General features: G+C 44.6%; 1 protein-coding gene across 1 annotated transcript in view; it reads left to right on the top strand.

Moving 5' to 3' along the window:
• The window catches only part of pla2r1 (phospholipase A2 receptor 1), a 127,893-nt gene that overhangs the window by 81,119 nt on the left and 25,311 nt on the right, over nucleotides 1-21,463 (top strand). The window contains exons 20-25 of the mRNA XM_078552245.1: nucleotides 70-212; nucleotides 2,325-2,442; nucleotides 3,197-3,357; nucleotides 12,436-12,586; nucleotides 17,123-17,361; nucleotides 17,484-17,652. Of these exons, the coding sequence (XP_078408371.1) occupies nucleotides 70-212; nucleotides 2,325-2,442; nucleotides 3,197-3,357; nucleotides 12,436-12,586; nucleotides 17,123-17,361; nucleotides 17,484-17,652 (981 nt within the window). The remainder of the gene's footprint in view (nucleotides 1-69; nucleotides 213-2,324; nucleotides 2,443-3,196; nucleotides 3,358-12,435; nucleotides 12,587-17,122; nucleotides 17,362-17,483; nucleotides 17,653-21,463) is intronic.

Here is a 21,463-nt window from a genome sequence, read left to right as displayed (position 1 = left end):
AGTTACGTTGCAATGTTGTCCTAGTCACTTGTCTATAATGTATTTATTTGCATGTTTATATCCTGACAGGGCGCTGGGGTGATAGCAAGTGCTTTCTGTCTCTCCCTTTCATCTGTAAACGTCACAATATATCATTGATAGAGGTTCACAAAGCTGAGAGCTACCTTCCAGACCTCTTGTGTCCAAAAGGTTGGCTGTATTTTGAACATAAGGTGATTTTAGAAAAAGAAAAAAAAACTTTTATTGGATTATTTTACATAATAAACATTTTTAAGAATACAGATGTATATTTTGGTTGTAGTACTAGTTAGCTTATCCAATGGGGGAGTAAGTGTGTTAAACCATATGTTAAAAATAATAAGCTGCATATTAAATTATAAAAAGACAATTGAACCCTGTTATTTTTGTATCATATTAAGTTGATCTTTTGTCAATTGCAGATAAAAAAAAGTAAGAAAACAACTTATATTTGTTTAGAACCTTTCACGTCATAGAAACGTAGAAAATAGGAGCAGGAGTAGGCCATTTGGCCCTTCAAGCCTGCTCCATCATTCATCATGATCGTGGCTGATCATCCAACTCAATAGTCTGTTCCTGCTTTCTCCCCATATCCTTTGATCCCTTTCACCCCAAGAGCTATATCTAACTCCTTGAAAACATACAATGTTTTGGCCTCAGCTACTTTCTGTGGTAGCAAATTCCACAGGTTCATCACTCTCTGGGTGAAGAAATTTCTCCTCATCTCAGTCCTAAATGGTCTACCCCATATCCTCAGACTGTGACCTCTGGTTCTGGACTCCCCCACCATTGGGAACATCCTTCCTGCATCTACCCTGTCTAGTCCTGTTAGAATTTTATAGGTCTGTATGAGACCCCCCCTCATTCTTCTGAACTCCCATGAATATAATCCTAATCAACTCAATCTCTCCTCATATATCAGTCCCGCCATCCCAGGAATCAGTCTGTAAACCATCACTGCACTCGCTCTATAGCAAGAACATCCTTCCTCAGATAAGGAGACCAAAACTGCACACAATATTCCAGGTGTGGTCTCACCAAGGCCGTGTATAATTGCAGCAAGACATCCCTGCTCCTGTACTCGAATCCTCTCACTATGAAGACCAACATACCATTTGCCTTCTTTACCACCTGCTGCACTTGCATGCTTACCTTCAGCGACTGGTGTACGAGGACACCCAGGTCTCATTGCACATTCCCCTCTCTCAATTTATAGCCATTCAGATAATAATCTGCCTTCCTATTTTTGCTACCAAAGTGGATAACCTCACATTTATCCAGATTATACTGCATCTGCCATGCATTTGCCCACTCATTCAGCTTGTCCAAATCACACTGAAGCATCTCTGCATCCACCTCACAGCTCACCCTCCCACCCAGCTTTGTGTCATCTGCAAATTGGAGATATTACATTTAGTTCCCTCATCTAAATCATTAATATATATTGTGAATAGCTGGGGTCCCACCACCGATCCCTGTGGTACCCCACTAGTCACTGCCTGCCATTCGGAAAAAGACCTGTTTATTCCTACTCTTTGTTTCCTGTCTGCCAACCAGTTTTCTATCCATCTCAATACACTATCCCCAATCCCATGCGCTTTAATTTTACACGCTAATCTCTTATGTGGGACTTTGTGGAAAGCCTTCTGAAAGTCCAAATAAACCACATCCACTGGCTCCCCCTCATCAACTCTACTAGCTACATCCTCGAAAAATTCCAATAGATTTGTCAAGCATGATTTCCCTTTCATAAATCCATGCTGACTCTGTCCAATTCTGCCACTGTTTTTCAAGTGCTCAGCTATTAAATCTTTTATAATGGACTCTAGAATTTTCCCCACTACAGATGTCAGGCTGACTGGTCTATAATCCCGTGTTTTCTCTCTACCTCCCTTTTTAAATAGTGGGGTTACATTAGCTACCCTCCAATCTGTTGGAACTGTTCCAGAGTCTATAGAATCTCGGAAGATGACCAGCAAGGCATCCACTGTTCCTAGGGCCACTTCCTTATGTACTCTAGGATGTAGATTATCAGGCCCTGGGGATTTATCGACCTTCAATCCCATCAATTTCCCCAACACCATTTCGCTACTAATACTGATTTCTTTCAGTTCCTCCCTCTCACTAAACCCTGTGTTCAGGACTTTCAAAGCAGCTCGCAGACAATTCATTACTTGTGAAATGTAGTCGCTTATTTTGTAGGCAAATAACAAGCAGAGTTTCAGAATGTTTATAATTATAATTGTAACCCAAAGCTTGCACCACAAAAGAAACTTCACTGGTGACTTTTGTTTCCTCCATAACAGTGTTTCCTGCTGTATGCCCCAAAGGATAGGAGTCAGCTAAAGCAATGGTATTCTGCTCAAGTGTTCTGCAGCATACATGGAGGAACACTTGCTACAATAGAAAATGAAATAGAACAAGGTAACTCAAAATAGCTCATGGGATGTTACATATACCTTGCATATTTAGATTTTTGTCTCATATATAATTGCATGTTTCTGTACTTATAGAATAAACACAATGGCCCAGCTTTCCAATGGGGTGGGGCAATAGAGTAGAATGTCAATCCACCCCACACCTCAGGCGTACACCTAGGAGGTTGTCTCCACAACCTCTAACTGGAAGTTATGCTCTCTTCCTTTAAACTTTGCAATGGAAGCCAGGGCCTAATGAGAAGCCCTTATTTCCATCAATTGAACTGGAAAAATGTAGGAAAGATAATCCAAAGACTGGATTAAACTGAAATTGTGTTTCATTTAGTATAATTAAGCCCTTATTAGCTTAAATGTATGACAGTCCTACCTGCTTCTGTCAGGCACCTCAGACAGTTAACCTGTAGTTAGGAGTTAAAATTATAGATAGCAGAATTCTAGCAGGCATGGAATGATGCAGCAAAAGATTCCATTTTGAACAAACTGCACCTCAACCCCTGCCTAGTTCCTGTTAGGCAGGGAAAAATAAAATAAACCCCATAGTGTTTAACAGATGATGCCACAGCTCAGGCTTCCATATTAGATTACACTGTTGCTTAATAGCCCAGTGATAAGTATTGACTGTTTCTAACACTTAATTTACTTTCCCATAAGTATAGCAACAATTATTAACTAGGCCATCAGTAGCAAAAGCTTTACTCAAAGACTGAGTCAATTCTGTTTCCACTTTTTTAAATTTACAGCATTTTTAACAATTCAGCTCCTGGATAGATCAACTAGTGTTTGGATAGGACTGCACAGTGATAATTTTGAACGTTGGGTGAATGGGAAGCCTGTGAAGTATTCAAACTGGTTACCAAATGAGCCAGCACGAGACACTGCAGATCCTTTTAAAAATGATCCTGTGAGTTTGTTTTTTAAAATCTGCCACCTCAAAATCTACTGTTTATTAATAAGCTTTGTAAAGAGTGTATGTCTTTGAACTGACAAATAGCGTGTGTGTGACTTGGTAGGCTTAAATGGATATAGATCCCAATGTTCCTACCCTTTCTGCACCCAAGCCAAGTGCATTCTGTCTGATCTGACTTGAACCTGCCAGGGTTTTCTTATTCTGGTTGCTCTTATTGGCTCAACGTTCCCCAGCCCTGAGAGTTCTGCTGCACAATATAGGCTGCTGCATGCACCACCTTCTAGTTGTTGTCCAAAAATAGTAGCCGCAAGGTCTCTAACCCAAAGATTTTTGGGACGAAGAAAGAAAGATTCCATTTACTTTTGTTTAGGCTGCAATGCCTTCCCACTGGCCTCCTCAGATCCTCCAATCTGAGTTGGCCTGGTGTCAGTCCTAACTTATGGATACATTTCTTAATGATGTCCACCTGGTGCACCTGCAGGAAAATGGAAGGTCGTTTCAAGGATTCCCACTCTGTTTGCATAGCTACCCCAGACTTGCATCTACTCCCATATCCTTGAGAGATCCTTGGGAAATTCTTGGGCAATATACAAATGTTAGAGGCTGGCATCAAGGATCTTCAGCTGTTTTCTTGAATGAATATAAAGGAAATGAAAATATGCCTAATTTTGCCTGCCACACTGTGGTAGCAATATGTATGATCTATGGGAGACACAGAACTACAATAAACTTATGAAAACAAGGCTCCTCAATTGCTTAATTTAACTGTACAGACCGGGACATTTCATGGTTTAAGCGTTGGTTTATGTTGCTAGCTGATCTTAGAAGGGGCAGTGGTAGGGGTTCTATACTTAGCCTGAGTGCTTTGAATTAGGCAAGCACAGAACACATTTGGAGTATCAGTAAATTTGATGCTTTATTTAGGAAAGTCAGCACGTTCATCTGTTCCCCTGAGTCCAAATGTAGCATATTAGGGCTGCCCAATTTGGCAATCCCAAAGTCCAGGGAGTAATTGATTGCACCCATAGCTAGACGAACAGAAATAGGTTCTATTAAGTTACCATGTGAATTAAATCAATGCTACTTCCCAAGCAGTTTTCATTATACTTTTATTTAGCATCAGTAATCTATACTGATTATAGTTTATCTGAATGCAAATGTAGACTGGAAGATACTTCCTGGGAGACATACCACTTCATTCCAGGAAATCCATCAGTGAACTGTCTCACTTAGCCTTGCCATTGCCAAAGCATCTAATAGGAGTAGAAGATTGGGTATTCTAGCATAAATAGCATACAGGGATTGATAAAATAGTCTTCATGTTGGTTCTTCTCCCTTAAACAAAGGCTCAGTCTGGTGTTCATAAAACATCCCATGACATTCTTCAAAGAAAAGCAGGGAATCCTCCTGTTTAAAATCTTGGTCAGAGAGATAGATTTTAAAGAGATTCTTAAAAGAGAAGAGGGAAATAGAGAGGCAAACAATTTATATATATATATATATATATATAGCATATAAACTATATGTGCGTGTGTATATATGTGTATATGTAATTGATTAAGTATATAATTATACATTGTGTGCAAGTTGGTGTGGCTGTCATGCAACAATCTTGACTCCACATTAACACAGTGATTTTATCATCAGGAATATCAATCATGACACTTTCAGTAATGGCACTAATGGCTTTTAATGGCACTAATGATAACATAAGCTGAACTGCTGCTTCACAAATATAATATAATAGTATACAGAAGCTGCTGTTTAAGATTCAAATGCATAATTTTCCTACCTGTGCATGTAAATTACCTGTACACTGATTCAGAATTGGTTATTTTACTTTTATGCTTTTGAGGATATGAATCCTTTATCACTAAGTGTTCATTCATATTTCAATTGGGAATAGTTTATTTGTGCTGTGGATGGGCTGCATTTAGTACTTTTAGCCATTTAATTTGTTCACTTAACATATCATGTTCCTCATTATGGATTACAATTTTCTCAAATAAATGAAACCAGGTACGAGCAGCAGCAGATTTATACCAACATTCACCAGACAGTCATGATGTAAGACTCTGGTCTTAAGCTGTTGTTAGTTATAAGCAATTAACAATTTTAAATTGAGAGTCATGAGTTTAACAATATTTCTGAAATGTGGGTTGAAAAAATCTTCAACTTAGTTTTTCTTTATTTAGCTTATTTATAGAACATGTTATTTGTTCTATTTTGTGAAGATATTCAAGGTTTAGAAAATCTTTGCTGCAGTTATGTTATAGTATCCTAAGTATTCATAAGAAAAACTCAATCTTTTTAATGGTAAATCACCTTTCTGGAAATGCAAATCGTGCCACCTAATGCCTTGCTTCTGAATCATGGTTGATATCTTGCTTTTATGAAGGCTGGCAACCAAAATATAACACTTAGGTTCCCCATCTCAATTCCTAAGTCTTAGTTGCTTGTCATCACAAACCCCCACACTTACCAATTCATAGATAGTAGCAAACACTAGACAAGGGAGGGATGATCAAAATTTTTGAGGACAGTTTTCACCACCAGGGGCGGGATTTTCCCAGATTTGCACTGAGTACAGTAACAGGCAGGTAAAACAATGTTTTACCCGCCGGCCGCAATGATGCCATATTGTCCCAAACCCGCCTCGTTATTTATGCATTCCCAGGAAACATGCCATTTCCATGGCGAGCGGGCTTTCATTCGCCCTCCCACCATCACCCTGCCGTTGCATCACGGCCGCCATGTTTAAAAGGCAGCCGCCAGCAAACTGCTCATCGCTACCAGCTCACCAACACTTCCTGGGAGACATGGCCAGCAAAGGAAAAAAGATCGCAGCCCCCCCCCACCCCAGGCTTAATGACAGGTCCCTCGAGCTGGTGAATGCTATGGAGGCCTGCCGGGATGTCTTATAACCCAGCTCTGGCCGCAGGATGGGCAGCAATGTGACTAATCTGGCTTGGGAGGCGGTGGCAGCAGTGGTCAGCACCAGCGCCCTTCAAAAGAGAACAGCCACCCAGTGTTGCAAGAGGATGAATGATCTCCTCCGTTCTGCCAGGATAAGTCACTCTTTTCATCATTCTCAACGCGTACACTCACAAATCCATCACACATCCACAGGGCCCTCACTCACTGCCAGTTCAAGAGACATCACCATTCACTCTCTCTCACACTCTTTCATTGTCTTCAGCTCGTCCATGGGAGCACTCACCACCCACACAGGCCAGGCACATTTATTATCTGGCCTGGCAGGCGTCCTGCTTGCACTTTCTCCATCTCTATCCATGCAGGACAAGCTGGCACACAACAAGAGAGAGAGGTCGCAGACTGGTGGCGGAATACCTGAAATTAAGGTCTTCACTGACTTTGAAAACAGAGCCATCCAGCTGGCTGGCCACAATCTGGACCATTCCTGTGCTGACGGTGAGGTCGGCGCTGCTGTATGAAGTGAGGATCCAGCTGTGCAACATCCATCAGACAACCATGCTGTGAGCGATGTGTCCTCTTTCACAGGCCAGTGCCATGCACTAATTATCTCCCCTTGCTTTCGCAGGCACATCTGCCAAACAGTCAACAGAGTCCATGCCCCATGGCCTCCAATCAAGCCCTGAAGAAACCTCTGAAGGGGATTCTGAAGGCACCCTCCTCTGGCTGCGAATTCCAGACACTCACTACCCTCTGCGTAAAAAAACTTGCCCTGCACATCTCCTCTATAGTTTTCTCCTCTCACCTTAAATCTATGTCCCCTAGTAATTGACTCTTCCACCCTGGGAAAAAGCTTCTGACTACCTACTCTGTCCATGCCACTCATAATTTTGTAAACTTCTATCAAGTCGCCCCTCAATCTCCGTTGCTCTAGTGAGAACAATCCGAGTTTCTCCAACCTCTCCTCATAGCTAATAACCTCCAGACCAGGCAGCATCCTGGTAAACCTCCTCTGCACCCTCTCCAACGCCTCCATATCCTTCTGGTACTGTGGCGACCAGAATTGCACGCAATATTCCAAGAGTGGCCTAATCAAGGTTCTATACAGCTGCAGCATGACTTCCCAGCTTTTATACTCAATACCCCTGCCAATGAAGGCAAGCATGCCATATGCCTTCCTGACTACCTTATCCACCTGCGTTGCCACTTTCAGTGACCTGTGGACCTGTACACCCAGATCCCTCTGCCCGTCAATGCATTTAAGGGCTCTGCGATTTACTGTATAATTCCTGCCTGTATTAGACCTTCCAAAATGCATTACCTCGCATTTGTCCGGATGAAACTCCATCTGCCATTTCCCCGCCCAAGTCTCCAACCGATCTATGTCCCGTTGTATCCTTTGACAATCCTCTTCACTATCTGCAACTCCTCCAACCTTAGTGTCGTCTGCACCCTCCTCAAAGTTCTGTCACGGTGCTCACCGACACCCTCCACCAGTGCAGAGAGAGACCGGTAGGACCTAGCTCTAGAATAGGCATGGGATCACATACTGGTGAGCACAGTGCACAGTCTAAACCACAGCAGGTGGTGGCAGGGACTTCCCAGGTCCCCAGCATTCGGAGGACTGCTGGAGGCCAGAAATTTGCAGAGTCCGAGTCAGATGATGAGCCTCCGGACTCGGTCATGTCCCAGTTGCTGGAGTTGCAAAGGCAAACTCAGGAGCATCAGGAAGGGATGTCCGCTGACAAGGCATGATGGAGGAGTCCCACCTGTCTTCAGGCTGAGGTGATAGCACTCGAATTGCAATGCACCGAGGTCAGCACAGGCAGGATGATAGCCGCCATGGAGACCTTGATCCAGGACGTCGCTCCTGCACTGCTGCCCGGGCTTAACTCCATCGCTGATGCCATAGTTGGCCTCCAACAGTGTGTACACGAGAGGGATGCTGGGCAGCTCGATCTCACTCCAGCTACCCCATTCTCCTCAAGGAGTCAGCCAGGGGCCCTCAGGCACCCATAGGGAGGAGCATCAACAGGTGCACACCCCAGGGTCATCCACCCAGGTGACTCGGAGTGTCCTGCCCATCTGAATCCCCTCTTCCTGTGACCTCCGCAGCTTCAGCTTCACAGGCCGAGGAGGGTGTCACTGCCACACAGCAGGACTCTGAAAGCAGGCCAGGGCCCTCCAAGTCTCAGCCCTCCAGAGGACGCCTGCGAGAGTCATCACAGGGCGCCACAGTCAGTCGGCTGCCTCCACCTCTGCTTTTTATGTCCAGAGAGCACCAAGATGCTGCAGCAGCGTTACAGCAGTTAAGGAAAAGTAGTTGCACAGTCTGGGCAGACGTGTTGGTTACTTGTACATACTGCTCACTATTGCCAATAAACTCCTAAGAATGTCTCGCTGTCCGTGGTTCCTTGAGCCGTGTTCTTGTCACTCGGATGAGAAACCTTTCTGCACAAGATAAAAGGCAGGTGTCTCAGCCTAGGGCCTCTTCACTGTGTTCTGTGCAACCTTCAGACCAAAGTGATGATCCAGCCTCACACTCCCTGGAAACATTACTGATGCCTGCACCTGGGTGGTGCTGGTCATTGCTGCTAGAATGTAATGGGAAGGTGCCATATCGTTCTCGCATTCTCTCAGTGTGCTCCCAGGACATTTAAGGTGGAGCTATCCCCCATCACACCAGCACCTGTGATCATTGATGCTGTGAACCAGCTCCTGAAGGGCTCAGGTGGTGAAGGCAGAAACAGCATCGCATGCATCTAAAGTTTCATGGCTGCGTCTCTGAGATGGCCCTGATCATGGAATGCAAGGGAGCTGCACTCGGCCAGACAGGAGCCAGACATTCTCAGAGTCTATGTAAAGATTCATGGAGTGTCCTCACTGCATGTTGTCATCATCCTTCTGTGATCAAGCGACTATTAGGGCTTCCACTGTGTCTCCATGACAGGAGCATTCTTAAAGAGGGTATTGGCTCTGCTATAAGCTAGACTGGAGTCAAATGTTCACAACTGCGATGTGAGGATCTATGGGGGCACCTCACTGTATGCCGTCATCATCCTCCACAAATCTGGCAGCTATAAGGGCCTCCTGAGCACACCTGCCTTGTCTAGCCAGTGCGATAGCCTCATCCCTGTCATCGTCACCACCGAGGACCTCCTCACTCTCATTGCTGCTGCGTCCTCCTCATTCGAGGAGACCTCCAGCTCCTCCATCTCTTCCTCAGCCAGCTCGTCTCCCCGTTGGAGTGCCAGGTTGTAAATGGCTCAACAGACATCAATGATGCATGACACCTACTGTGGGCTATATTGCGGGGCACTGCCAGACCAGTCCAGGCACCAGAACCGCATCTTCAGCATCCCGATGGTCTGCTCCACCAAGTTGCAAGCTGCAGCATGAGCTTCATTAGACCATCGCTCTGCTGCAGTCTGAGGCCGCCGCACAGGTGTCATCAGCCACACATCTGCAGGTAGCCCTTGTCCTCGAGGAACCATCCCTGCAGCATCTTTGGACCCTGGAAGACTGCAGGGATCTGCAAGCGACTGAGGATGAAGGCATCGTGCACACTCCCTGGAAACCATGCTCACGCCTGCAGCCTGTGCTTCTGGTGGTCGCGTACTAGCTGCACGTTCAGTGAGTGGAAGTCCACCGTGTGTAGTGACGGTGACCTGAGTGCCACATGGAGGCAGTCGATCTCACCCTGCACTTGTGGGAATCCCAAGATCTGGACGACTCCAATGGCCCTTGAATCCTGGCTGTCCCGGTCCCGGATGAAATGCACAAAGTTGTGTACCCTCGAGGATATGGCATCCGTGTCCTCATGGATGCATTTGTGGGTGGCGGATTGTGAAATCCCACAGAGGTCACCTGTAGAGCCCTGAAAGGAGCCACTAGCATAGAAATTGAGCACCGTGGTCACTTTCACAGCCACTGACAGTGGATGCCCTCCATGTACCCTTCACGCCAAGTCCTGCAGTAAGTGGCAGATATGAGCGACCAGGTCCCTAGACATGCGCAGTCATCGGTGACACTGGTTCTCGGTCATCTGTAGGAATGACAGGAGGCATCTATAGGCCCTGGGGGTCGCTAGGTGCCGACCAGCCATGGCTTGCTGTCGCTCCTGGGCAGTGTGTGCAGGAGTTCCAGCAGCCCCTTCTACCTGAGGTTGCTGCTTCTGCCTTAGCACGGCCAGGAGCCTCGGTCGCTCTCTTCTCCATCTTCTTTGCTCTCTGTAGGCCATCAGGCATATAGCTAGGTCACCAGGATCCATGATCCTGACGTGGTCCTCTTGCAGCATGAAAGAGAGAGAGAGACATGGTTAGCATGAGTGTACTTAGCATCCATTCCTGGCCCTGTGTGACCGCCCCTTAATACTTCCTGGGACGTGCTGGCCACCCCTTGGATACCCACAAATGAGTGTGCTGCATGGCTGCCCTGTCAACCTGTGCCTTGGGGGCACTGGTCCAAATTGGGATGCTGAGATTGCAGGAGGCAGTGACTGCTACATGGCCAGAGTTTGCGAGGAGAGTGTACAATTTGTGCAGTCCAACTGCTGCGCAGTCCAGTAAAATGGTTGCAGACTTGCAGTCTTTGCCATGGTGGTGGGGGGTAAGGTCTGGGGGGCTTGGTGACACATTGGTGCCTCTGCATTGCTTGCACGGGTGGGCAGGCTACGAGCCCGACCCCAATCATATCACTGTGGCTGCGCCTGAACTGTCTCAGTTGCAGAGGGATGGTCAGTTTATACGGGTGTCCCTACTGCGTGGCCACTTCCCTTGCCTACCCTGCCCCACATTGCTTGTGCACGGGATCCAGTGCCAGGGCAGCAGTTGTCCCAGACTCACCCATCCCGAGGATAGTCACCTCTGGGGCCAGGCAGCAGTTGCCCCTGAAAACCCCCCCCCCCCCACCGAAAACAGCCGCCTCTGAGGCAGGGCAGCACTTCACGTAGGCCCCCCAGTGCCCCGAAGCCTGCAGTACAACAGGTGACCCTGGCGAGCTGTTCACTCACCTCAGTTCCCCCAAAGTGAAGCCCGCCAAGTGCATGTCGCCTGTGTGCCGTTTTGAAGCATGTCGACATGCTTTCCCGCCAATGTGGATGGAGGTCCAGAGCCTGGCGAGACGGCCTTTTAATGAGATGTTGATGTATTACAATGAGCTCCCCGCCGACCGTTGGCAGGAAACGCGGCCCTCCATCAGCGGGCTGAGCTGACAATTGCGACCTGCCTTCTGCCGTCGTTAACTAGATCGCGCCATATTGCCCATGCCTGCCACCTATCATGCCTGCTGCCAGTGGGCACAGAAAATTCTGCCCCAGGTTTCCAAAATGGCGCAAAAACATTGGGATAAACGTCCTCTATGCCAGCAGCATGTCGGATGCATAAGCCTGGCATGGACACAATTTCCGGCGGGACCATAAATAACAGGATTTCACCAAGCATGTGATCAGTGGCCTAATCCCAACTTGGCCTGAGATGGCAGAATAGGCATGCACCTGAAACATAGCCCTTTGACGAAATTTCCATGACCCTAGTCCCTCCAATGCCCAACAACCGAAATGGAATGAACACAGCAATGCAGGTTTGTTCAGCAGTAGAAGTGAGGCCCATTTGGGTGGAGCAGTTCAGGCCTGAGTCCTGGCCCTCTTGGCCATAAGCAGTATGAGTAATATCAGCCTCATTGTAAATAGGGCCAGCTTGACAGCAATTATAATTTTTTTTGCGGTTACCTGAAAAGCAGCTTACTAGGACTGTTCTCTTATCCTCTATCCTCTTGGAAAGGTCCAAGCTGAGCCATGCTGACAAAGATACCCATCCAACACTTGTGAACAAGGTGATCCCACCTGACCCTGGTTACTCAGTACGTCCAAAAGCAGAGGCCACTGGTACTCACTTCACTGGTCTTTTGGCAGTGGAGCAAGGAGTTGACAATTTTTGACCTCAGCTATCCAATTTGAAAGAACTGTCAATGCTTGCTAGGATTTTTGGTCTGTTTGGAATAATTCCTACACAAGTACCTCAGGATAAGATAATTGAAGTGCATTATCCTTAAATATTTCCTTAAGGATATTTAAATAAAATATTTCTGAAACATAGCTAATTATAACAGCTAACGTTTGTAAACTTCTGTGTTTTGCAGAATTCAAAACACCTTAATAGCCCTATCTTACAAGAGGAGTCGAAAAGGTGTGCTTTATTATCTAATAGTCATGCTCATCATTCCACTGGAAGATGGTACACAAGAACCTGTAATACAAACAATTATGGCTTTGTTTGTCAGAAATACCCAGGTAAAGTTCTTCAGCGAAATCATCTTAATTAGATTTTAATTAATAAATATCTGCGACATCAGCTTTGAGGCGTACAGTAACAGTGATCAATTACTTCAGTATTTGGAAATTGAAATCTCAACAAAGATCATATTAAATATGCAGTCATAGCTATGATGAGTTATTGTCATGTCCATGATGGTCTAATTCTGGGACATAAAGATTAAAATTATTCTTTGTTTAATAAGTGTGTGAAACAAACCTATTCCAGAAGAAATTGGCTGTCTGTTTTGTTGTTTATAGGTGTTCATACAGCTCATCTTAAAATGACTATATTTCATAAATTATTACAGTATGTGTTTTTAATTGAAACAGTTCCACACAGGAGCTACAATCCAGATTAAAACAAAAGGTGACACCAAAATTTTTTTTTGCCTTTATATTCTAAAAGAAGATAAAGAAATGATCTTGGAATAATGCCTTATTACTAGAGGCTAAAGCAATTACTTGGGTATGTCAAAAAAAAAATGAGGCCTAAAATCCAAATCAGAAATAACATTGAGAGCGGGATTTTCCACACCCGCCCACCGCTGGGATCTTCCAGTCCTGCCGCAAGCCAATGGACTTCTGGCTGGGGCGCCGCCTCGCCCGGGGCAGATCCTGCCTACGACAGGGTCGGAAAATCCCGGCCTGAGACTCTGTTTTGTCAGCTGTCACTCATCACAGAAGGTTGTGGGTTCAAGTTCCATGTCAGAGACTGGGCTACAAAACCTAGGCTGACTACAGTGCAGTCAGTCGAGTGCAATACTGAGTGGGTGCTGCATTGTCGATGGTGCCATCCTTTGGATGAGGCGTTAAACTGAGCTCTCAACTGTTCTCTCAGGTGGATGGCAAAAAAAAACCCCATGCCACTATTTTGAGGAAGTGCAGGGAAGTTCTCCTGGTATTTTAGACGATAATTTACCCATCAACCGTAATCATTTTTAAAAAACATACAAATATAAAAGCAAAGAAGAGTCATATTTGCCTCAAAACATTAGAACAAAGAACAAAGAAAAGTACAGCACAGGAACAGGCCCTTCAGCCCTCCAAGCCTGCGCCGATCAAATTGCCTGTCAACTAAAACATTTTGCACTTCCGGGGTCCGTATCCCTCTATTCCCATCCTATTCATGTATTTGTTAAGCTGCCTCTTAAACACCACTATCGTACCTGCTTCCACCACCTCCTCTGGCAGCGAATTCCAGACACTCACTACCCTCTGAGTAAAAAACTTGCCCTGCACATCTCCTCTATAGTTTTCTCCTCTCACCTTAAATCTATGTCCCCTAGTAATTGACTCTTCCACCCTGAGAAAAAGCTTCTATCTACTCTGTCCATGCCACTCATAATTTTGTAAACTTCTATCAAGTCGCCCCTCAATCTCCGTCGCTCTCGTGAGAACAATCCGAGTTTCTCCAACCTCTCCTCATAGCTAATAACCTCCAGACCAGGCAGCATCCTGGTAAACCTCCTCTGCACCCTCTCCAACGCCTCCATATCCTTCTGGTAATGTGGCGACCAGAATTGCACGCAATATTCCAAGTGTGGCCTAACCAAGGTTCTATACAGCTGCAGCATGACTTCCCAGCTTTTATACTCAATACCCCTGCCAATGAAGGCAAGCATGCCATATGCCTTCCTGACTACCTTATCCACCTGCGTTGCCACTTTCAGTGACCTGTGGACCTGTACACCCAGATCCCTCTGCCCGTCAATGCACTTAAGAGTTCTGCCGTTTACTGTATAATTCCTGCCTGTATTAGACCTTCCAAACTGCATTACCTCGCATTTGTCCGGATGAAACTCCATCTGCCATTTCTCCGCCCAAGTCTCCAACCGATCTATATCCCATTGTATCCTTTGACAATCCTCTTCACTATCTGCAACCCCTCCAACCTTAGTGTCGTCTGCAAACTTACTAATTAGCCCAGTTACATTTTCTTCCAAATCATTTATGTATACTACAAACAGCAAAGGTCCCAGCGCTGATCCCTGCGGAACTCCACTAGTCACAGCTCTCCATTCAGGAAAACATCCTTCCACTGATACCCTCTGTCTTCTATGACCAAGCCAATTCTGTACCCATCTTGCCAGCTCACCTCTGATCCCGTGCGACTTTACCTTCTGTACCAGTCTGCCATGAGGGACCTTGTCAAAGGCCTTACTGAAATCCATGTATATAACATCCACTGCCCTTCCATCGTCGATCATCTTTGTCACTTCCTCGAAAAACTTGATCAAGTTAGTGAGACACGACCTCCCCTTCACAAATCCATGCTGCCTCTCACTAATACGCCCATTTGCTTCCAAATGGTAGTAAATCCTGTCACGAAGAATCTTCTCCAATAATTTCCCTACCACTGACGTAAGGCTCACCGGCCTGTAATTTCCTGGATTATCCCTGCTACCCTTCTTAAACAATGGAACAACATTGGCCATTCTCCAGTCCTCTGGGACCTCACCCATAGCCAGTGAGGATACACAGATTTCTGTCAAGGCCCCAGCAATCTCCTCCCTTGCCTCCCTCAATACTCTGGGGTAGATCCCATCTGGCCCTGGGGACTTATCCACCTTAATATTCTTCAAGACGCCTAACACTTGCTCTTTTTTGATCTCAACATGATCCAGGCTATCTACACACTCTTCCCTAGACAAATCAACCGCTAAGTCCTTCTCTTTGGTGAATACTGATGAGAAGTATTCATTTAGTATCTCTCCCATTTCTTCTGGCTCCACACACAGATTCCCACCTCTGTCCCTGAGTGGGCCTACCCTTTCCCTGGCTACCCTCTTGCTTTTTACATATGTATAAAAGACCTTGGAATTTTCCTTAATCCTGGTTGCCAGTGACTTTTCATGACCCCTTTTAGCCCTCCTGACTCCTTGCTTAAGTTTCTTCCTACTTTCTTTATATTCTCCACGGGCTTCATTTGTTCCCAGCCTTCTAGTCCTTACGAATGCTTCCCCTTTTCTTTTTGACTAATCTCACAATATCCTTCGTTATCCAAGGTTCCTGAAACTTGCCATGCTTATCCTTCATGTTAGCTCTGTTTCTCTCTACACAGTTGCTGCCAGACCTGCTGAGTTTTTCCAGGACATTCTGTTTTTGATCCACAGTATTTTGCTTTTAATTTAATTTAATAAAAAAGCAGATAATTTGGTCATTATCACATAGCTTGTAATACATGTTATGTGCAAATTGGCTACTGCATTTCTCATACAATGATAGAAACTACGCATCGCTATAAAATGCTTCAGGAGGAGCTGAGGTTGTGAAAGGCACTATACAAATGCAAGATCTTTGTTTCTTTAGATAGATAAAAATAAGACTGAGGGGAAAAGTAAGACTTTAAAAAAAATCAAGGTTTTTTTTTAAAGTAGACCAGTCAGGAGTGGAGTTTTCTTGATCTAGCAATCTATGATTAACATGTTTTCCCAAGAAAGGAAATGTTATTTTATGATCCAATCCAATCTATGCTGAAAGTCATAAAAAGATACTGCTTACCACTAATTTAAGAGGTTTGAAGCACTTCAAAATTTCTTCATTGTTGTGGAGGATCACCATTCATAGGGATTCTCAAGCATATAAGAATTTGGGAGGAAAATAATCAATTTAGTACATCTAGATATAATTTGCTTTTTGGTACAACCATTGATATATTCACGATGGCTGCATGAGCATACCTATAATTGTAAAAGGTCTATGTGATGAATTGACATCAGATATTAGTTTGATTACTTATCTTACTTTTAGGCAATAACTTATTTAACCCTGACCCTATTAAGCACCTGCCAAAGTTCAGTACAGAACATACCATTTTCCTTTTCAGGACTCGCTCAGAAACTCTTGTGCTGGGGAAGTCCAGAAGGTTCTTAGACAGGGGGCTGTTCTTTGGCTTCTGTGTGCCCTGTGAGTTTTTATTTAAACTTGCATTTATAGTGTTTTTCATGACGACTGGATGTCTCAAAGCACTTTGCAGCCAATGAAGTGCTTTGGAAGTGTTGAAAAAGTGGCAGCCAATTTGCACACAGCAAACTCCCACACAAAGCAATGTGATGATGATCGGATAATCTGTTTTTGTGATATTGATTGAGAGATAAATATTGGCCAGAACACCAGCGATAACTCCCCTGCTCTTCTTCAAAATAATGCCATGGGATATTTGCATCCACCTGAACAAGCAGGTGGATCCAAAAGATGGCACCTCCAAAAGTGCAGCACTTCTCAGTACTGCACTGGAGTGTCAGCCTTTGAATGGGGCTTGAACCTGCAACTTTGAGATTCAGAGGCAGGAGTACTACCGACTGAGCCATGACTGACAGTCTTTTTGATCTTTTGCATTGTATTATACAAGAGTTTTACCAATGCAGCATGACCTGTACTGACGGAATGATTTTTATTACATCAGTACAGGTCATACAGGATATCTTTTTATCAATTATTCCAATGCTCATTCACTGCTCATCTGGAATCAGTGTTGTAAATTCCATCATACTTGTTTTATTGTTTCTATAGATAAATCCATCCATCATATAAATGTGTCATCTGCCTATCCAACGCTTGATACTTTTACATATGGAAACTACACATACACACTGATTAAGAAGAATCTAACGTGGTATGAAGCATTAAGTGAATGCAGACAAAGAGAAACTGAACTGGTCAGCATCACTGATCAATACCACCAAGCTTTTCTCACAGTCATTGTGAATAGGCTGTCACACCCGCATTGGATAGGACTATCCAGCCCAGATGTATGTCCAAAACTGCGCTACTGTTAATAACTTCAATTTTATTGAGTAATTAGTGTTTAAAAACAAAGAAGGGCTACTATTCTATTAATGTTCTTGTCATCCATACTTGTCATTGTTTGCAGGATGGAAAAAACTTTATTTGGTCAGATGGTAGTGGCACTATATTCAGCCATTGGGCGGAGGAGGGTCCTCACTCATCTCATGATTGTGGGTACATGGATACAAATGGCTACTGGAAGACCAATAACTGTGAAACTCAACTTCAAGGAGCCTTCTGCCAAGTTTTGCGAAGTAAGAATCCAGCTTCAAAACCTTTTAATTCAATAGTGATGAGGTCTACAGTGCTCACCATTATAATGGAGTAAATCAGACAGCAAATCCAGCATCTGCACAAGCACAAGCATAAATAAACACAGAAATCCATAAGTTGCTGTCGGAGATAATTCCTCCACAAGATGGGCTGTAATAGTCCTTGCCTATAGACTCAGAATGATAATGTCAGTTGGAGTGGGGGCTAAGAAGGGAAATGGGTGCTCAACAGTTTAGTGGGAATGGGAATGAGGGAACATGACATTAGTCTTGTGGATGAGTTGAGCTTTAGAGGGCACTTGAGGAAGGTTACGCTGGGGGTGAGGGGAATAAAGAGAGAGGCAGGAGTACAAGGACTCTGAAACTTAGGTTCAAATTCAGCCCAGACTGAGAAAATGTATATCTTTTTATTCCGCTGGTTGTATGCAGTGACTTTGACCAGTCCATGGGAAACTTTGTACCAGGTTACTGAGGAAAAGTCCAAGACAGGGCCTATGGAAAGGGTTAAGGTTAATTATAAAAAAAGCCAATGACTGTTGCCAGCTTTGCGGATAACAAAGTCATAATGGCCACTGCTTAGTTGCATTGAAACAAACTCTCGCAGACACCTTTGTGGCCCAGTGAGCACCTGCACCTAGAGTATTTTAGAGCCCTACAGACCAATTAGCTAATCTCAGCCACAGCATAATGGAGAAATTGGCCTTGGGCTGGGAATTAATGGAGCACGCTGGAGCGAGCTTGGGTGGTGGGCAGGCCTGCATAATCGCAGGGGAGGCTGCACGGCCCTTTCCAGCCGGCGGGAAAACTGTCCCCCATTTAATCAGCAGTAGGAATGAGGTGACAAAGGAGACCCACTTGCTGGTTAATTAGGCTCACTATTGAGCCACTGAAAGGCGATTATCCCTGAGCCCACCAGAATTTAGTGGTGGCTCAGGGATTTTCCCAGACTTGCCTGGGTCTCCTATGCCTTCTGAAGGCTGCCCAGCAAACCCTGTCTGTTTTTATATTTCTTACTAGTCTTCTCTCATACTCAAATTTCTCACTCACTATTTTTTTGTTAGCACCTTTTGCTGGTTTCTAAACTTTTCCAATCTTCTGGCCTACCACTAATCTGCACAGCATTGATAACATCTTCAACCTCTTTAGTTATCCACAAATGGTGCATCCTTCTGGCAGTCTTTCATCTTCAATGGAATATGTCTTTGTTGAGACTTATGAAACATCCCCATAAATGTCTGTCACTGCTTCTTTACCATCTTCCCTTTTAACCTATTTTCACAGTCCACTTTCGCTAACTCTACCTTCATACCCTTGTAATTGCCTTTATTTAAGCTTAAGGCACGAGTTATGGGCTCACATTTCTCACTCTCAAACTGAATGTGAATTTATCATGCTATGATCACTCTTGCCTAGAGCATCCTTTGCTATGAGGTCTTTAATCCCATCTCATTACTCCAAAATAGACTGTTTCCTGGTAGGTTCCAGAACACATTGTTCAAAGAAACTGTCCCGAATACATTCTATGAACTCATCATCTAGGCTATCTTTGTCAGTTTGATTTGTCCAATCGATGTGAAGATCAGTCGCCCATGATTAACGCAGTACCTTTCTCGCAAGCCCCCATTATTTTTTGATGTATACTGTGTCCTCTTTGAGCCATGTATTCAACTCTCTAATCTTATTTACCCTATGCTAATTTGCATGTGGCTCAGGCAGTAATCCAGTGATTATTACCTTTGTGGTTCTGCTTTTTAATTTAGCCCCTAGCTGCTCATACTTCCTTAGCAGAACCTCTTACTTAGCCCTATCCATGTCATTGGTACCCACGTAGACTACAACAACTAGATCCTTCCCCTCTCACTCCAACATCATCTCCAACCCTGAGGAGATGTCCTTAATCCTGGCACCTGGCTGGCAACACAGTCTTCGGGACTCACGCTCTCGGATGCAGATGTATCTGTCCCCTCTAAGTGTCTGCCCCGTACTACAACTACATTCCTTTTAAGTACTCCCAGTTGAATGGCTCCCTGCACCAAGACGCTATGGTCAGTTTGCCCATCCTCTCTGCAATACTTTCTGTTGCCTATACAAGCTGCAAGAATCTTGAACCTGGTGGACCATTGCAAGGACTGAGGCTCTTCAATTACTACCTTCTGGGTCCCCATACCTTCCTCACTCGCAGTCACATCCTCCTGTCCCTGACCAAAGTCCAAATTTAAAGCACCTAGCCTGAGGGATGTGACTGCATCCTGGAACAAAATGCCCAGGCAACTTTTCCCCTCTCTGAGGCATTGCAGTGTCTGAAGCTCAGTCTCCAGTCATCAACTCGGAGCTGAAATTCTTCAAGCTACAGACACTTACTGCAGATCTGGTTGCTGTAGATCTCACAGGTGTCCACCTGCTCCCAGATGGTATATCTGCTACACAATACCTGCCCTGCCATCTTTACTGTGTTTTATTTAACAAATTAGGTTCAGAAATATCCCTCAATGATTATCTGTAGTTATATCAAGTGGTTTAACTAATTAAGCTATACATTTAATACAATTATTATATGTCCCCAGTATCAGTTTAAACTATTGTCCCCATTTATAGAGAGGGGGAAAAAAACTTAAAACTCCCTAACCACTCACCTATCTGCTCACCTAATTAATGCTTCCAGCCTCCAGCTCTCACACCCCGCGGTCTCTGACTCCCTCTCTCAGACTACTCCTTTTTTGTAAAGGTCAGAACAGCACTTCCACCCTCACTCCACCAGATTCCTTCACTTATAAAATTCCCAAGCTTACACTCTATCTCAATTTCACTCAGACACGAACTGCTATCTTCATGTTTGTTAACTTTGTGTGCTTAGCAAGGCCAGCTGTATTTATATGAGCTAAAATTCTACAAAGTTGCGTCAGGCACTGCTTGCTAGAGAAACCAGTTGAACTAGCTATCTAATTGACTAACAGTAGCTGCCTCTCCAGCAGGGAGCTTGTTTATGCCGACAAAGACCGGAAGAAACTTAACTTTAACATTAAATTGTAGTTAAATGATAAATGCAAACTTGACCAGATTTTAGGAAGAGATTAACCCTTAAAATTCCATCACTTACCAAATTCCCAAGCTTACATTCCTTTCTCAAGCTGCACTCAGTCACAAGCTGCTATCTTTGTGTTTGCTTACTTTGTACTTGCCTCCTTGCTCCTCTCAATCATCAGCATAATGATGGAAAGTGTCATCAACAGCACTATCAAACAGCACTCACACAGCAATACCCCTATTCACTGATGCTCAGTTTGGGTTCTGCCAACATCACTTGGCTCCTGACCTCATTACAGCCTTGTTCCAAACATGAAGAAAAGAGCGAGTTCCAGAGATGTGGTGAGATTGCCCTTGACAACAAAGCAGCATTTGATCGAGTATGGCAATAAGGAGCCTCGGCAAAACTGGAGTCAATTCGAATCAGGGGAGAAACTCTACATTGGTTGGAGCCATATCTAGCACAAAGGAAGAATGTTGAGGTTGTTAGAGGTCAATCACCTCAGTCCAGGACATTGCAGCAGGAGTTCCTCAGCGTGCTGTTCTAGGCCCACCCATCTTCAGCTTTCATCAATGACTTTCCCTCCATCATAATGTCAGACATGGGGATGTTTGCTGATGATTGCACAATGTTCAGTACCATTTGCAACACCTCAGATACTGAAACAGTCCATGTCCATACGCAGCAAGATCTGGACGACGTACAGGCTTGAACTGATAAGTAGCAAGTAATATTTGTTTCCCCACAAGCTCCAGGCAATGACCACTT

This window comes from Cetorhinus maximus, chromosome 11, assembly GCF_964194155.1.
Source record: "Cetorhinus maximus chromosome 11, sCetMax3.hap1.1, whole genome shotgun sequence".
In the NCBI taxonomy this organism is placed as follows: Eukaryota; Metazoa; Chordata; class Chondrichthyes; order Lamniformes; family Cetorhinidae; genus Cetorhinus; species Cetorhinus maximus.
Note: the sequence above shows the minus strand (reverse complement) of the source record. Positions and strands in the feature narration are given on the sequence as shown.